This window comes from Rattus norvegicus, chromosome 16, assembly GCF_036323735.1.
Source record: "Rattus norvegicus strain BN/NHsdMcwi chromosome 16, GRCr8, whole genome shotgun sequence".
NCBI lineage: Eukaryota > Metazoa > Chordata > Mammalia > Rodentia > Muridae > Rattus > Rattus norvegicus.
This window is the reverse complement of record NC_086034.1, coordinates 58454939-58467534: the sequence shown is the minus strand read 5'-3', so window position 1 is coordinate 58467534 and position 12596 is coordinate 58454939. Positions and strand designations below refer to the sequence as shown.

Sequence of the window (12596 nt, the reverse complement as noted above, 5' to 3'; positions counted from 1 at the left end):
GCTTGTATGTAGTTTGTGCACATGTGAGGGGGGTTCCTGCAGGTATCCAGGCAGGGAAGTGAAAGATGCCCTCTTCCCCTGCCCCATACAGATCGAATTTATCAACCTGGATCAGACACTTGGGGAGTCTAATGCCAGACAGTTCATGGTCAACATTTAAAACATGGTACAATTTCAGAAAAGGTTTCCAGGCAATAATCAGTCCATTTCCAGGTGCACAATAAAGCTTTAAGTGTGACTACTTACAGACTCATGTACAGAGTACATGTGTTCATGAGGTTGGTCCAATACTAGATTATAAAGTAATGTGACATCTCCCCTAAGGATAGGTAATGGTCTATGAAGGGGAGAGTCTCAGATAATTATTTGGGGGAATTTGGGTGAGGTCTGCCTCCACAGATAGCAAAAAGGTCACCAGGTCATTAACAACCTCCACTCTCAGCTTTCTGGATGGAAATGCATGTATTTGACTTTATCTCCTCCATTGAGGAGACATGCCTGTGTGATTAACATTCCTGGTGCTCTTACTGCTTCTCTGTAAGCACAAGGACCTCTGTGCACATAATACTTGTCACAATTGCTATGCATTCGTATGTACAGCTGCCTTGCTGTGTCTGGAGGATATTGCTTTCTTGTATTATCAACCACCTCAGCTCTTAGAGTCTTTTTTTTCTTCTGTTTCACAGTGGTCCCTGAGCCTTGGGAGGAGAGGATTTTTGATGTAGATGTCCCAGTTAGGGCTGAACATTCCTTAGTCCCTTACTCTCTTTATCTTGGACAGTTGTATGTCTCTATTAATCGCCATCTATTGCAAATAGCAGCTTTCTGATAAGATTTGAGAGGTGTGTTCATCTATGCATCCAACATTAACTCAGTAGGAATCACTTTACTTCTATGTCATTTAGCTGTTCTCCCCTAGCCCTGTGACCTTTTTAGCTGCAGGTTCTTGTCCCTGTATTAGTGCTAGGTATGGGTTTCATGTTGTAGTCAGGGATATAAAACAATCAGAAAGTGGTTTTCATTATGCTTGTGCCTTTATTCCACCAGAGCACATGCCTTACTGAACCATTATTATTGTAGCTTTCAAGGTTTATAGATGGATATGATTGATTACTTTTTTCCTCCAACCAGAATTTGAGGGTAAGACCCTGCCAACATGGCCCAGCAGGTTATTCTGCCTTAGGCCAAGCAAGTCTATTAAGAAACACAGCATCTTCAGATGTATGTGTATGTGGGGGGGGGGGCATGGGACAGGCAGAGTCAGCAGGAAGTTATCATAATGGGCAAAGTCAGCAGGAAGCTAATCAAACAATATTGTACAAAAAGAACATAGGATATCTCAAGTGTGTCATAAACTGAACACAGAAATAGCCTTGGGACTGATAACCATAGTCCTTTTGTGGGGGGAGTTGGGTTCCCAGGATCAGAAGTTACAGCTCCCCCACCCCCACCCACCTAGGCCTGCACTTGAGACTGCTATTGGCCTTGCCACACATTTTCCTAGTTTTAGATAAGGAACTACATTCCTTTTCCATACATCAGGGCCTCAGAGAAACCATTGGCTCACCCTGGCTTCTAATACCTGTTTCTAAAGACACCATATTCGTTAGTCATAGAACAAAGAATCAAGCTGATTCTGACCTGGAGGCTTCCTCCCTTTGGTTAGCTTTCCTAGTGCTAGAAGGTTCTACAAATGTTATGGCAGGAGAAAAGTAGCCATCAAATTCTTACCCACATCTTATTTGTGACAGCATAATTCCATAGAGTAGTAGAGGGAAAGCTTATTTACACCGCATTGTCCATAGCTTCATCCCAATTGTGGTGGTCTACATGAGAATGGCTCCCGTAGGCTCATATATGTGAATGCTTGGTCCTCACTTGATAGTGGAAGAATTAGGACAGTTAGCCTGTGGGTCAAGAACCCTTTGGGGTTGAATGACCCTTTTGAAGGGGTCACTTAGGACTCTCATAAAACAGTGTTTACATTACAGTTCATAATAGCAAAATTACAGTTATAAAGTAACAGTGTAAATAATTTTACAGTTGGAGGTCCTCACAACATGAGGAGCTATATTAAAGCATCCGTAGCATTAAGAAGGTTGAGAACCACTATTCTAAGAGGTGCACCACTGCAGTGGAAATTCAGGGTTTAAGAAGTTCCATGCCAGGCCCACCTTCTCCCTGCCTGCAACTGTAGATTAGATGTAAGCTCTCAGCTACAGAGATGGCACCATACCTGCTTTCTGCCGTACTCCCCACCATGGTGGTCAGGGCTAATCCTCTGAAACTCAGAACAAGACCCTTTTTAAATGTTTTGTTTGTTTGTTTGTTTGTTTAATTGATCCCAATCTTCAGGGTTAGATATATAAAATAAGCTACACTTGCACTGTAGTATTTAATTCTCTTATACTCCATAATGTCTACAAAGTAGACTAAAACATCAAAATTTTTCAGAGAACCGTAATACAATATAAAAGGGAAAACTCCAGATAACTAAAACAAATATTTTGGCTGATTTGAACATCCCAGTTTATAGAACATCAAAAGAAATGTATATTTTAAAAATAGAGATAACTTTTTTTTTTTTTTTTTTTTTTTTTTTTTTTTAACAATGAAGAAAGACCGCTGCTCTTAGCAGGGATCCCTTTCTTTTTTTTTTTTTTTTTTTTTTTTTTTTTTTTTTTTATTAATTTGAGTATTTCTTATATACATTTCGAGTGTTATTTCCTTTCCCGGTTTCCGGGCAAACATCCCCCTCCCCCCTCCCCTTCCTTATGGGTGTTCCCCTCCCCACCCTCCCCCCCATTGCCGCCCTCCCCGCAACAATCTAGTTCACTGGGGGTTCAGTCTTAGCAGGACCCAGGGCTTCCCCTTCCACTGGTGCTCTTACTAGGATATTCATTGCTACCTATGAGGTCAGAGTCCAGGGTCAGTCCATGTATAGTCTTTAGGTAGTGGCTTAGTCCCTGGAAGCTCTGGTTGCTTGGCATTGTTGTACATATGGGGTCTCGAGCCCCTTCAAGCTCTTCCAGTTCTTTCTCTGATTCCTTCAACGGGGGTTCTATTCTCAGTTCAGTAGTTTGCTGCTGGCATTCGCCTCTGTATTTGCTGTATTCTGGCTGTGTCTCTCAGGAGCGATCTACATCTGGCTCCTGTCAGTCTGCACTTCTTTGCTTCATCCATCTTGTCTAATTGGGTGGCTGTATATGTATGGGCCACATGTAGGGCAGGCTCTGAATGGGTGTTACTTCAGTCTCTATTTTAATCTTTGCCTCTCTCTTCCCTGCCAAGGGTATTCTTGTTCCCCTTTTAAAGAAGGCGTGAAACATTCACATTTTGATCATCCATCTTGAGTTTCATTTGTTCTAGGCATCTAGGGTAACTCAAGCATTTGGGCTAATAGCCACTTATCAATGAGTGCATACCATGTATGTCTTTCTGTGATTGGGTTAGCTCACTCAGAATGATATTTTCCAGTTCCAACCATTTGCCTACGAATTTCATAAAGCCGTTGTTTTTGATAGCTGAGTAATATTCCATTGTGTAGATGTACCACATTTTCTGTATCCATTCCTCTGTTGAAGGGCATCTGGGTTCTTTCCAGCTTCTGGCTATTATAAATAAGGCTGCGATGAACATAGTGGAGCACGTGTCTTTTTTATATGTTGGGGCATCTTTTGGGTATATGCCCAAGAGAGGTATAGCTGGATCCTCAGGCAGTTCAATGTCCAATTTTCTGAGGAACCTCCAGACTGATTTCCAGAATGGTTGTACCAGTCTGCAATCCCACCAACAATGGAGGAGTGTTCCTCTTTCTCCGCATCCTCGCCAGCATCTGCTGTCACCTGAGTTTTTGATCTTAGCCATTCTCACTGGTGTGAGGTGAAATCTCAGGGTTGTTTTGATTTGCATTTCCCTTATGACTAAAGATGTTGAACATTTCTTTAGGTGTTTCTCAGCCATTCGGCATTCCTCAGCTGTGAATTCTTTGTTTAGCTCTGAACCCCATTTTTTAATAGGGTTATTTGTCTCCCTGCGGTCTAACTTCTTGAGTTCTTTGTATATTTTGGATATAAGGCCTCTATCCGTTGTAGGATTGGTAAAGATCTTTTCCCAATCTGTTGGTTGCCGATTTGTCCTAACCACAGTGTCCTTTGCCTTACAGAAGCTTTGCAGTTTTATGAGATCCCATTTGTCGATTCTTGATCTTACAGCATAAGCCATTGATTGGTGTTTTGTTTAAGAAATTTTTTCCAGTGCCCATGTGTTCCAGATGCTTCCCTAGTTTTTCTTCTATTAGTTTGAGTGTGTCTGGTTTGATGTGGAGGTCCTTGATCCACTTGGACTTAAGCTTTGTACAGGGTGATAAGCATGGATAGATCTGCATTCTTCTACATATTGACCTCCAGTTGAACCAGCACCATTTGCTGAAAATGCTATCTTTTTTCCATTGGATGGTTTTGGCTCCTTTGTCAAAAATCAAGTGCCCATAGGTGTGTGCGTTCATTTCTGGGTCTTCAATTCTATTCCATTGGTCTATCTGTCTGTCTCTGTACCAATACCATGCAGTTTTTATCACTATTGCTCTGTAATACTGCTTGAGTTCAGGGATAGTGATTCCCCCTGAAGTCCTTTTATTGTTGAGGATAGTTTTAGCTATCCTGGGTTTTTTGTTATTCCAGATGAATTTGCAAATTGTTCTGTCTAACTCTTTGAAGAATTGGATTGGTATTTTGATGGGGATTGCATGGGAATCTGTAGATCGCTTTTGGTAAAATGGCCATTTTTACTATATTAATCCTGCCAATCCATGAGCATGGGAGATCTTTCCATCTTCTAAGGTCTTCTTCAATTTCTTTCTTCAGTGTCTTGAAGTTCTTATTGTACAGATCTTTTACTTGCTTGGTTAAAGTCACACTGAGGTACTTTATATTATTTGGGTCTATTATGAAGGGTGTCGTTTCCCTAATTTCTTTCTCGGCTTGTTTCTCTTTTGTGTAGAGGAAGGCTACTGATTTATTTGAGTTAATTTTATACCCAGCCACTTTGCTGAAGTTGTTTATCAGCTTTAGTAGTTCTCTGGTGGAACTTTTGGGATCACTTAAATATACTATCATATCATCTGCAAATAGTGATATTTTGACTTCTTCTTTTCCGATCTGTATCCCCTTGACCTCCTTTTGTTATCTGATTGCTCTGGCTAGAACTTAAAGAACTATATTGAATAAGTAGGGAGAGAGTGGGCAGCCTTGTCTAGTCCCTGATTTTAGTGGGATTGCTTCAAGTTTCTCTCCATTTAGTTTAATGTTAGCAACTGGTTTGCTGTATATGGCTTTTACTATGTTTAGGTATGGGCCTTGAATTCCTATTCTTTCCAGGACTTTTATCATGAAGGGGTGTTGAATTTTGTCAAATGCTTTCTCAGCATCTAATGAAATGATCATGTGGTTCTGTTCTTTCAGTTTGTTTATATAATGGATCACGTTGATGGTTTTCCGTATATTAAACCATCCCTGCATGCCTGGGATGAAGCCTACTTGATCATGGTGGATGATTGTTTTGATGTGCTCTTGGATTCGGTTTGCCAGAATTTTACTGAGTATTTTTGCGTCGATATTCATAAGGGAAATTGGTCTGAAGTTCTCTTTCTTTGTTGGGTCTTTGTGTGGTTTAGGTATAAGAGTAATTGTGGCTTCATAGAAGGAATTCGGTAGTGATCCATCTGTTTCAATTTTGTGGAATAGTTTGGATAATATTGGTATGAGGTCTTCTATGAAGGTCTGATAGAATTCTGCACTAAACCCGTCTGGACCTGGGCTCTTTTTGGTTGGGAGACCTTTAATGACTGCTTCTATTTCCTTAGGAGTTATGGGGTTGTTTAACTGGTTTATCTGTTCCTGATTTAACTTCAGTACCTGGTATCTGTCTAGGAAATTGTCCATTTCCTGCAGATTTTCAAGTTTTGTTGAATATAGACTTTTATAGTAAGATCTGATGATTTTTTTGAATTTCCTCTGAATCTGTAGTTATGTCTCCCTTTTCATTTCTGATTTTGTTAATTTGGACACACTCTCTGGGTCCTCTCGTTAGTCTGGCTAAGGGTTTATCTATCTTGTTGATTTTCTCAAAGAACCAATTTTTGGTTCTGTTGATTCTTTCTATGGTCCTTTTTATTTCTACTTGGTTGATTTCCGCTCTGAGTTTGATTATTTCCTGCCTTCTACTCCTCCTCGGTGTATTTGCTTCTTTTTGTTCTAGAGCTTTTAGGTGTGCTGTCAAGCTGCTGACATATGCTCTTTCCTGTTTCTTTCTGCAGGCACTCAGCGCTATGAATTTTCCTCTTAGCACAGCTTTCATTGTGTCCCATAAGTTTGGGTATGTTGTACCTTCATTTTCATTAAATTCTAAAGAGTCTTTAATTTCTTTCTTTATTTCTTCCTTGACCAGGTTATCATTGAGTAGAGCATTGTTCAATTTCCACGTATATGTGGGCATTCTTCCCTTATTGTTATTGAAGACCAGTTTTAGGCCGTGGTGGTCCGATAGCACGCATGGGATTATTTCTATCTTTCTGTACCTGTTGAGGCCTGTTTTTTGACCAATTATATGGTCAATTTTGGAGAAAGTACCATGAGGAGCTGAGAAGAAGGTATATCCTTTTGCTTTATGATAGAATGTTCTATAAATATCCGTTAAGTCCATTTGGCTCATGACTTCTCTTAGTCTGTCTACGTCTCTGTTTAGTTTCTGTTTCCATGATCTGTCCCATTGATGAGAGTGGGGTGTTGAAATCTCCCACTATTATTGTATGAGGTGCAATGTGTGTTTTGAGCTTTAGTAAGGTTTCTTTTACGTATGTAGGTGCCCTTGTATTTGGGGCATAGATATTTAGGATTGAGAGTTCATCTTGGTGGATTTTTCCTTTGATGAATATGAAGTGTCCTTCCTTATCTTTTTTGATGACTTTTAGTTTAAAATTGATTATATCTGATATTAGAATGGCAACTCCAGCTTGCTTCTTCTGACCATTTGCTTGGAAAGTTGTTTTCCAGCCTTTCACTCTGAGGTAGTGTCTGTCTTTGTCTCTGAGGTGTGTTTCCTGTAGGCAGCAGAATGCAGGGTCCTCGTTGCGTATCCAGTTTGTTAATCTATGTCTCTTTATTGGGGAGTTGAGGCCATTGATGTTGAGAGATATTAAGGAATAGTGATTATTGCTTCCTGTCGTATTCATATTTGGATGTGAGGTTATGTTTGTGTGCTTTTCTTCTCTTTGTTTTGTTGCCAAGACGATTAGTTTCTTGCTTCTTCTAGGGTATAGCTTGCCTCCTTATGTTGGGCTTTACCATTTATTATCCTTTGTAGTGCTGGATTTGTAGAAAGATATTGTGTAAATTTGTTTTTGTCATGGAATAAATTGGTTTCTCCATCTATGTTAATTGAGAGTTTTGCAGGATACAGTAACCTGGGCTGGCATTTGTGTTCTCTTAGGGTCTGTATGACATCTGTCCAGGATCTTCTGGCCTTCATAGTTTCTGGCGAAAAGTCTGGTGTGATTCTGATAGGTCTGCCTTTATATGTTACTTGACCTTTTTCCCTTACTGCTTTTAATATTCTTTCTTTATTTTGTGCGTTTGGTGTTTTGACTATTATGTGACGGGAGGTGTTTCTTTTCTGGTCCAATCTATTTGGAGTTCTGTAGGCTTCTTGTATGCCTATGGGTATCTCTTTTTTTAGGTTAGGGAAGTTTTCTTCTATGATTTTGTTGAAGATATTTACTGGTCCTTTGAGCTGGGAGTCTTCACTCTCTTCTATACCTATTATCCTTAGGTTTGATCTTCTCATCGAGTCCTGGATTTCCTGTATGTTTTGGACCAGTAGCTTTTTCTGCTTTACATTATCTTTGACAGTTGAGTCAATGATTTCTATGGAATCTTCTGCTCCTGAGATTCTCTCTTCCATCTCCTGTATTCTGTTGGTGAAGCTTGTATCTACAGCTCCTTGTCTCTTCTTTTGGTTTTCTATATCCAGGGTTGTTTCCATGTGTTCTTTCTTGATTGCTTCTATTTCCATTTTTAATTCTTTCAACTGTTTGATTGTGTTTTCCTGGAATTCTTTCAGGGATTTTTGTGACTCCTCTCTATGGGCTTCTACTTGTTTATTCATGATTTCCTGGAATTCTTTCAGGGATTTTTGTGACTCCTCTCTATGGGCTTCTACTTGTTTAATTATGTTTTCCTGGAATTCTTTCAGGCATTTTTGTGATTCCTCTCTGTAGGCTTCTACTTGTTCTCTAAGGGAGTTCTTCACGTCTTTCTTGAAGTCCTCCAGCATCATGATCAAATATGATTTTGAAACTAGATCTTGCTTTTCTGGTGTGTTTGGATATTCCATGTTTGTTTTGGTGGGAGAATTGGGCTCCGATGGTGCCATGTAGTCTTGGTTTCTGTTGCTTGGGTTCCTGCGCTTGCCTCTCGCCATCAGATTATCTCTAGTGTTACTTTGTTCTGCTATTTCTGACAGTGGCTAGACTGTCCTATAAGCCTGTGTGTCAGGAGTGCTGTAGACCTGTTTTCCTGTTTTCTTTCAGCCTGTTATGGCGACAGAGTGTTCTGCTTTCGGGCGTGTGGTTTTCCCTCTCTACAGGTCTTCAGCTGTTCCTGTGGGCCTGTGTCTTGAGTTCACCAGACAGGTCACTTGCAGCAGAAAAGTTGGTCTTACCTGTGGTCCCGAGGCTCAAGTTTGCTCGTGGGGTGCTACCCAAGAGCTCTCCGCGGCAGCAGCAACCAGGAAGATCTGTGCCGCCGTTTCCGGGAGCTTCAGTGCACCAGGGTTCCAGATGGCGTTTGGTGTTTTCCTCTGGAGTCCGAGATGTGTATGCAGAGTGCAGTCTCTTCTGGTTTCCCAGGCGTGTCTGCCTCTCTGAGGGTTTAGCTCTCCCTCCCACGGGATTTGGGTGCAGAGAACTGTTTATCCGTCTGTTTCCTTCAGGTTCCGGGGGTGTCTCAGAGGCAGCAGTCCTGCCGCTCCTGGGCCCTCCCCTACGGGAACCTTGTTTGTTTTTAATAAATTGATTTGGTCATCGTGGTGCATCACAGCAATATAAAAGTAATACTTAGGACACCAACACTTAGGAACCTTTCAGAGTACATAAGATTTACATACTTGAGGGCTAGGTTTTTATTAAAGGCTTAAAAATATAATCGTCCAATAATAAGAAAAATAAATAAGCTTTATGAAAGCTGTTAATTTGAAATAACTAAAATAACAGGAAGTACGTCATTATGCATTTGCTAGTCCATTCAAAGATTCTTGAATACTAAGTATCAACTACTGAGTACTACTTAGTGTGTTTCCCCTTAAAACCATCATGAATGCCAGCATTTCAAGTGAGCTCCCTAATATTTCTTAGTAGATTTTAATTGTAAACATGCTTATAATCAATAGTAAGATAAACTGCTTGTAGGGTGTTATAAAGGCTTTTATTGGGAACTCACCTCTGATAGTGATAACAACACCCAAAGTAGTAGCTCAAACGAGATAAAAGCTTATTTTGATCTCATGTAAAATAAACTTAAGTGAGGTTTAGTTACACTTGTTTTTAATATCACCACTCAGGGAACAGAGTCAGGTGGACTTCTGTGAGATCAAGACCAACCTGATCTACATTGGGAGTTCAAGGTCATTCAAGGCTTATATAGAGTATGACTTGTGCCAAAGAAAAATAGCAAACAAAACTTTTGCTGACAATTTCATACTCATCAAGGAGTCCAGCTACTTGTTTTATTCCTGTGTAATGCCTGATGCCCACTTACAGGGTCACTCCTGGCTCAAAGTGGCTATTACTGTGCAAGTCTGGCATCCAGGGGGAAGTAGGAGGAAGGCAAGAAAGGCAGACAGAAATCCTATTAGTTGTGTGTTCTGTCAATTTCATTATAAGCTGCTTCTCTAGAACTCCACCTCACTACTAACCTATATGTTTATTGGATGGGACTAAATCTCTAACAACAGCTAATTACAAGAAAGATTACTCAGAATAAAATCAGGCTTCTTTGTGGAAGAAGAGAGATGGAAAGCAATCCGCAGCTGTTACCTTTCCACTTCAAGATACATTCATCTGGCCTTCTTGGTTTAAGCAATTCATCCCCAGCTGTCTGTAAAGCTGGGTAGTGGCAGTTTTCAGAACACAGATCTTGTTGGCCCATATTACCCAGAAGACTTGCAGTTGCTTGTACTAATGAGAAGTAGGATACAATTATATTAAATCCATCTCAGATTAGAGTTTTCCACATTCTCCTTCCCTTACCCCTTGGATAGTTCAGAATGTCATTGCCTGCATATTTGGTTAGCCTTTCCGACTATGGTAGTTTTCCTTCTAGATACAAGTTATCAGATATTCAAGTTCTGTGATTAAAATTAAAAAGTTTTAGTAGACTATAGCATTTAACATCTGCATTTGATATTAATGGTTTTATAACATTGACCTCTGTTTTCTTTTTCTAAATTTTCTCTTACAGTATAGCTGAAATACAAAAGGATGTGGAATACAGATTGCCATTCACAGTAAACAACCTGACAATTAACATTAACATGTACGTAGCATGGCTTTCTATTTCTATATATAGGTTTTCACTTTTGCTTTCTATCTTAGCAGCCTGAAAGTATTAGTGTGGGAATAGAATTGTAATTTATACTTCATGTAATAGGAACTAGGTTTTTTTTTTGTTGTTTTGTCTTTTACTTAATAATCAGAAATAAGCTGTTTAAGTGGACTCATTCAAAGGAACTGTAACACAAACTAGTGCTTCGCTGAGTGAAATAACAGCTGTCGTGGCTCATTGCTAACACATGGGCATGGGACGCCTTCCTCAGTGTTCTTGGAACAAGCCGAAGAGCGGACAGATAGTGCTGGGAAAAAACTTCCCAAGTATGAGCTGTACGAACCTGTATAGTAGCTTACACACTAGGATAGATTACAGACACATAAACATAAAAAGTGACAGCAGACACATACGCAGGTTAGTTGGCTCCAAAGACCACATATTGCCTCTTTTACAAGACTATTTTAAAAATCTTTAGCTATAAAAAAACAGACAAAACAAACAAAACTACCTATATAAATAAATTCATTTTATTTCTCTTAACTAGTGTCCAGGTTTGAAGAGGCCAACAAAATCGTAGTTTTGTTTTTTGGGTTTTTTTGTTGTTGCTGTTGTTTTTTTTGTTTTTTTGTTTTTTGTTTTTTTTTTTTGATAATGCTGTCAACAAGTAATTTTCTTGCAATATGTAAGCAGAGAAGTTTAAAAGGAAATATCCTGAGTGTTCAAAACTTGAAAAACAGTTCTTTATTTAACAAACTTCTATTAAAGTGTTTCATAAACTAACTTTAATTTTGTAGTGCTTAAAACAGTTTGAAGTTTTCACTTTTCTGAATTAAGAACTCTTTGATCTTCAAAGTACATGATTTTACCTCAGAGTGAGGGGAGATGTTATTGCAGCATTTAAGAGCGACCTAAATGAAGGCTCAGCGATAAGTTTAACACACACACACACACACACACACACACACACACACACACACACACACAGATAGCCATATTCTAAATAACCAGATGGGGTTTTGCATAATTTGCTTGCTACAAGGTACAACCTAGTTTTTAGCTGAGATTTTATTTATTAAATTATATTATCTTTAAAATCAATTCACTGACATGCTATAAAGGCTATTCTGTAATACATGATGTCTATATTCTACATTAAAAAGAATCTATTGTATTGAGTATCTTATTGCCAAAATGTAACCTTTTGTATATTTTCAATCTGCTCAAAAATCTATACTAAGGCACTTCTTACAAAAGAATTAATGCATATTAGTCAATGTGAAGGTTTAATTTGCTTTTAAATAACTTTGTTTTAGGATTATGGTCACATGTAATTTTTTTATTTGTTTATGTTTTCTTATGTTATTCCTTTTCTAGATTACTTCCTCCACAGTTTCCTCAGGAAAAACCAGTGATTAGTGTTTATCCACCAATAAGACATCACTTAATGGATAGTCAAGGATTATATGTTACCTCTCCATTAGTAAGCAATGTACGTATGTGCTATAGTTTATTTCAGAGTAATATAACATATTTATTGTATTATTCTTTTTTTTTGTATTATTCTTGAAATACGAAATGTACAGACATTTTCATTTTGAAATTAGTAATTTTAAATTTCCCTGGAGAATACTTAATACTGTGACTTGAAGTGTTTGGATACAATGTGGTTGGATAATGTGACAAGGTAAAACTTAATATATCCTAAGTATTTACCTTTGAATAATCAAATTATCACAAAGTGTGGGAGTATTTTAGCCTCATTACTGACTGAATAGACTTTTAACCTGATATTTATAGTACTGTTCTATCAGAAAGTGTTGTAAGTCATGTTGACACAGTGCTCTTGTTTTTCTGTTTATTCTTTATTTTATGTGTATGAGTGTTGTTGTGCCTTACATGTATGTGCGCCATATGCATGCAGGGCCCACAGAGGCCAGAGGTCACGTAGAACTGCACTTAAAGCTGTGAGCTGCCATGAAGATGCCTGGAACTGAA

General features: G+C 38.9%; 1 protein-coding gene across 6 annotated transcripts in view; it reads left to right on the top strand.

The window, feature by feature from the left end:
* Nucleotides 1-12596, top strand: part of Vps37a (VPS37A subunit of ESCRT-I) — a 43976-nt gene that overhangs the window by 11243 nt on the left and 20137 nt on the right. For 5 of the 6 annotated variants that reach the window (XR_596484.4, XM_063275236.1, XM_063275235.1 and 2 more), the window contains exons 2-3: nucleotides 10515-10589; nucleotides 11976-12090. Coding sequence is in view for 4 of the 6 variants with exons in the window: in XM_063275236.1 (XP_063131306.1) it covers nucleotides 10515-10589; nucleotides 11976-12090 (190 nt within the window). In the remaining 2 variants the exon portion in view is untranslated. Of the gene's footprint in view, nucleotides 1-10514; nucleotides 10590-11975; nucleotides 12091-12596 lie in introns of those variants that run through there. The other variant, XM_039094386.2, reaches the window with a different exon arrangement.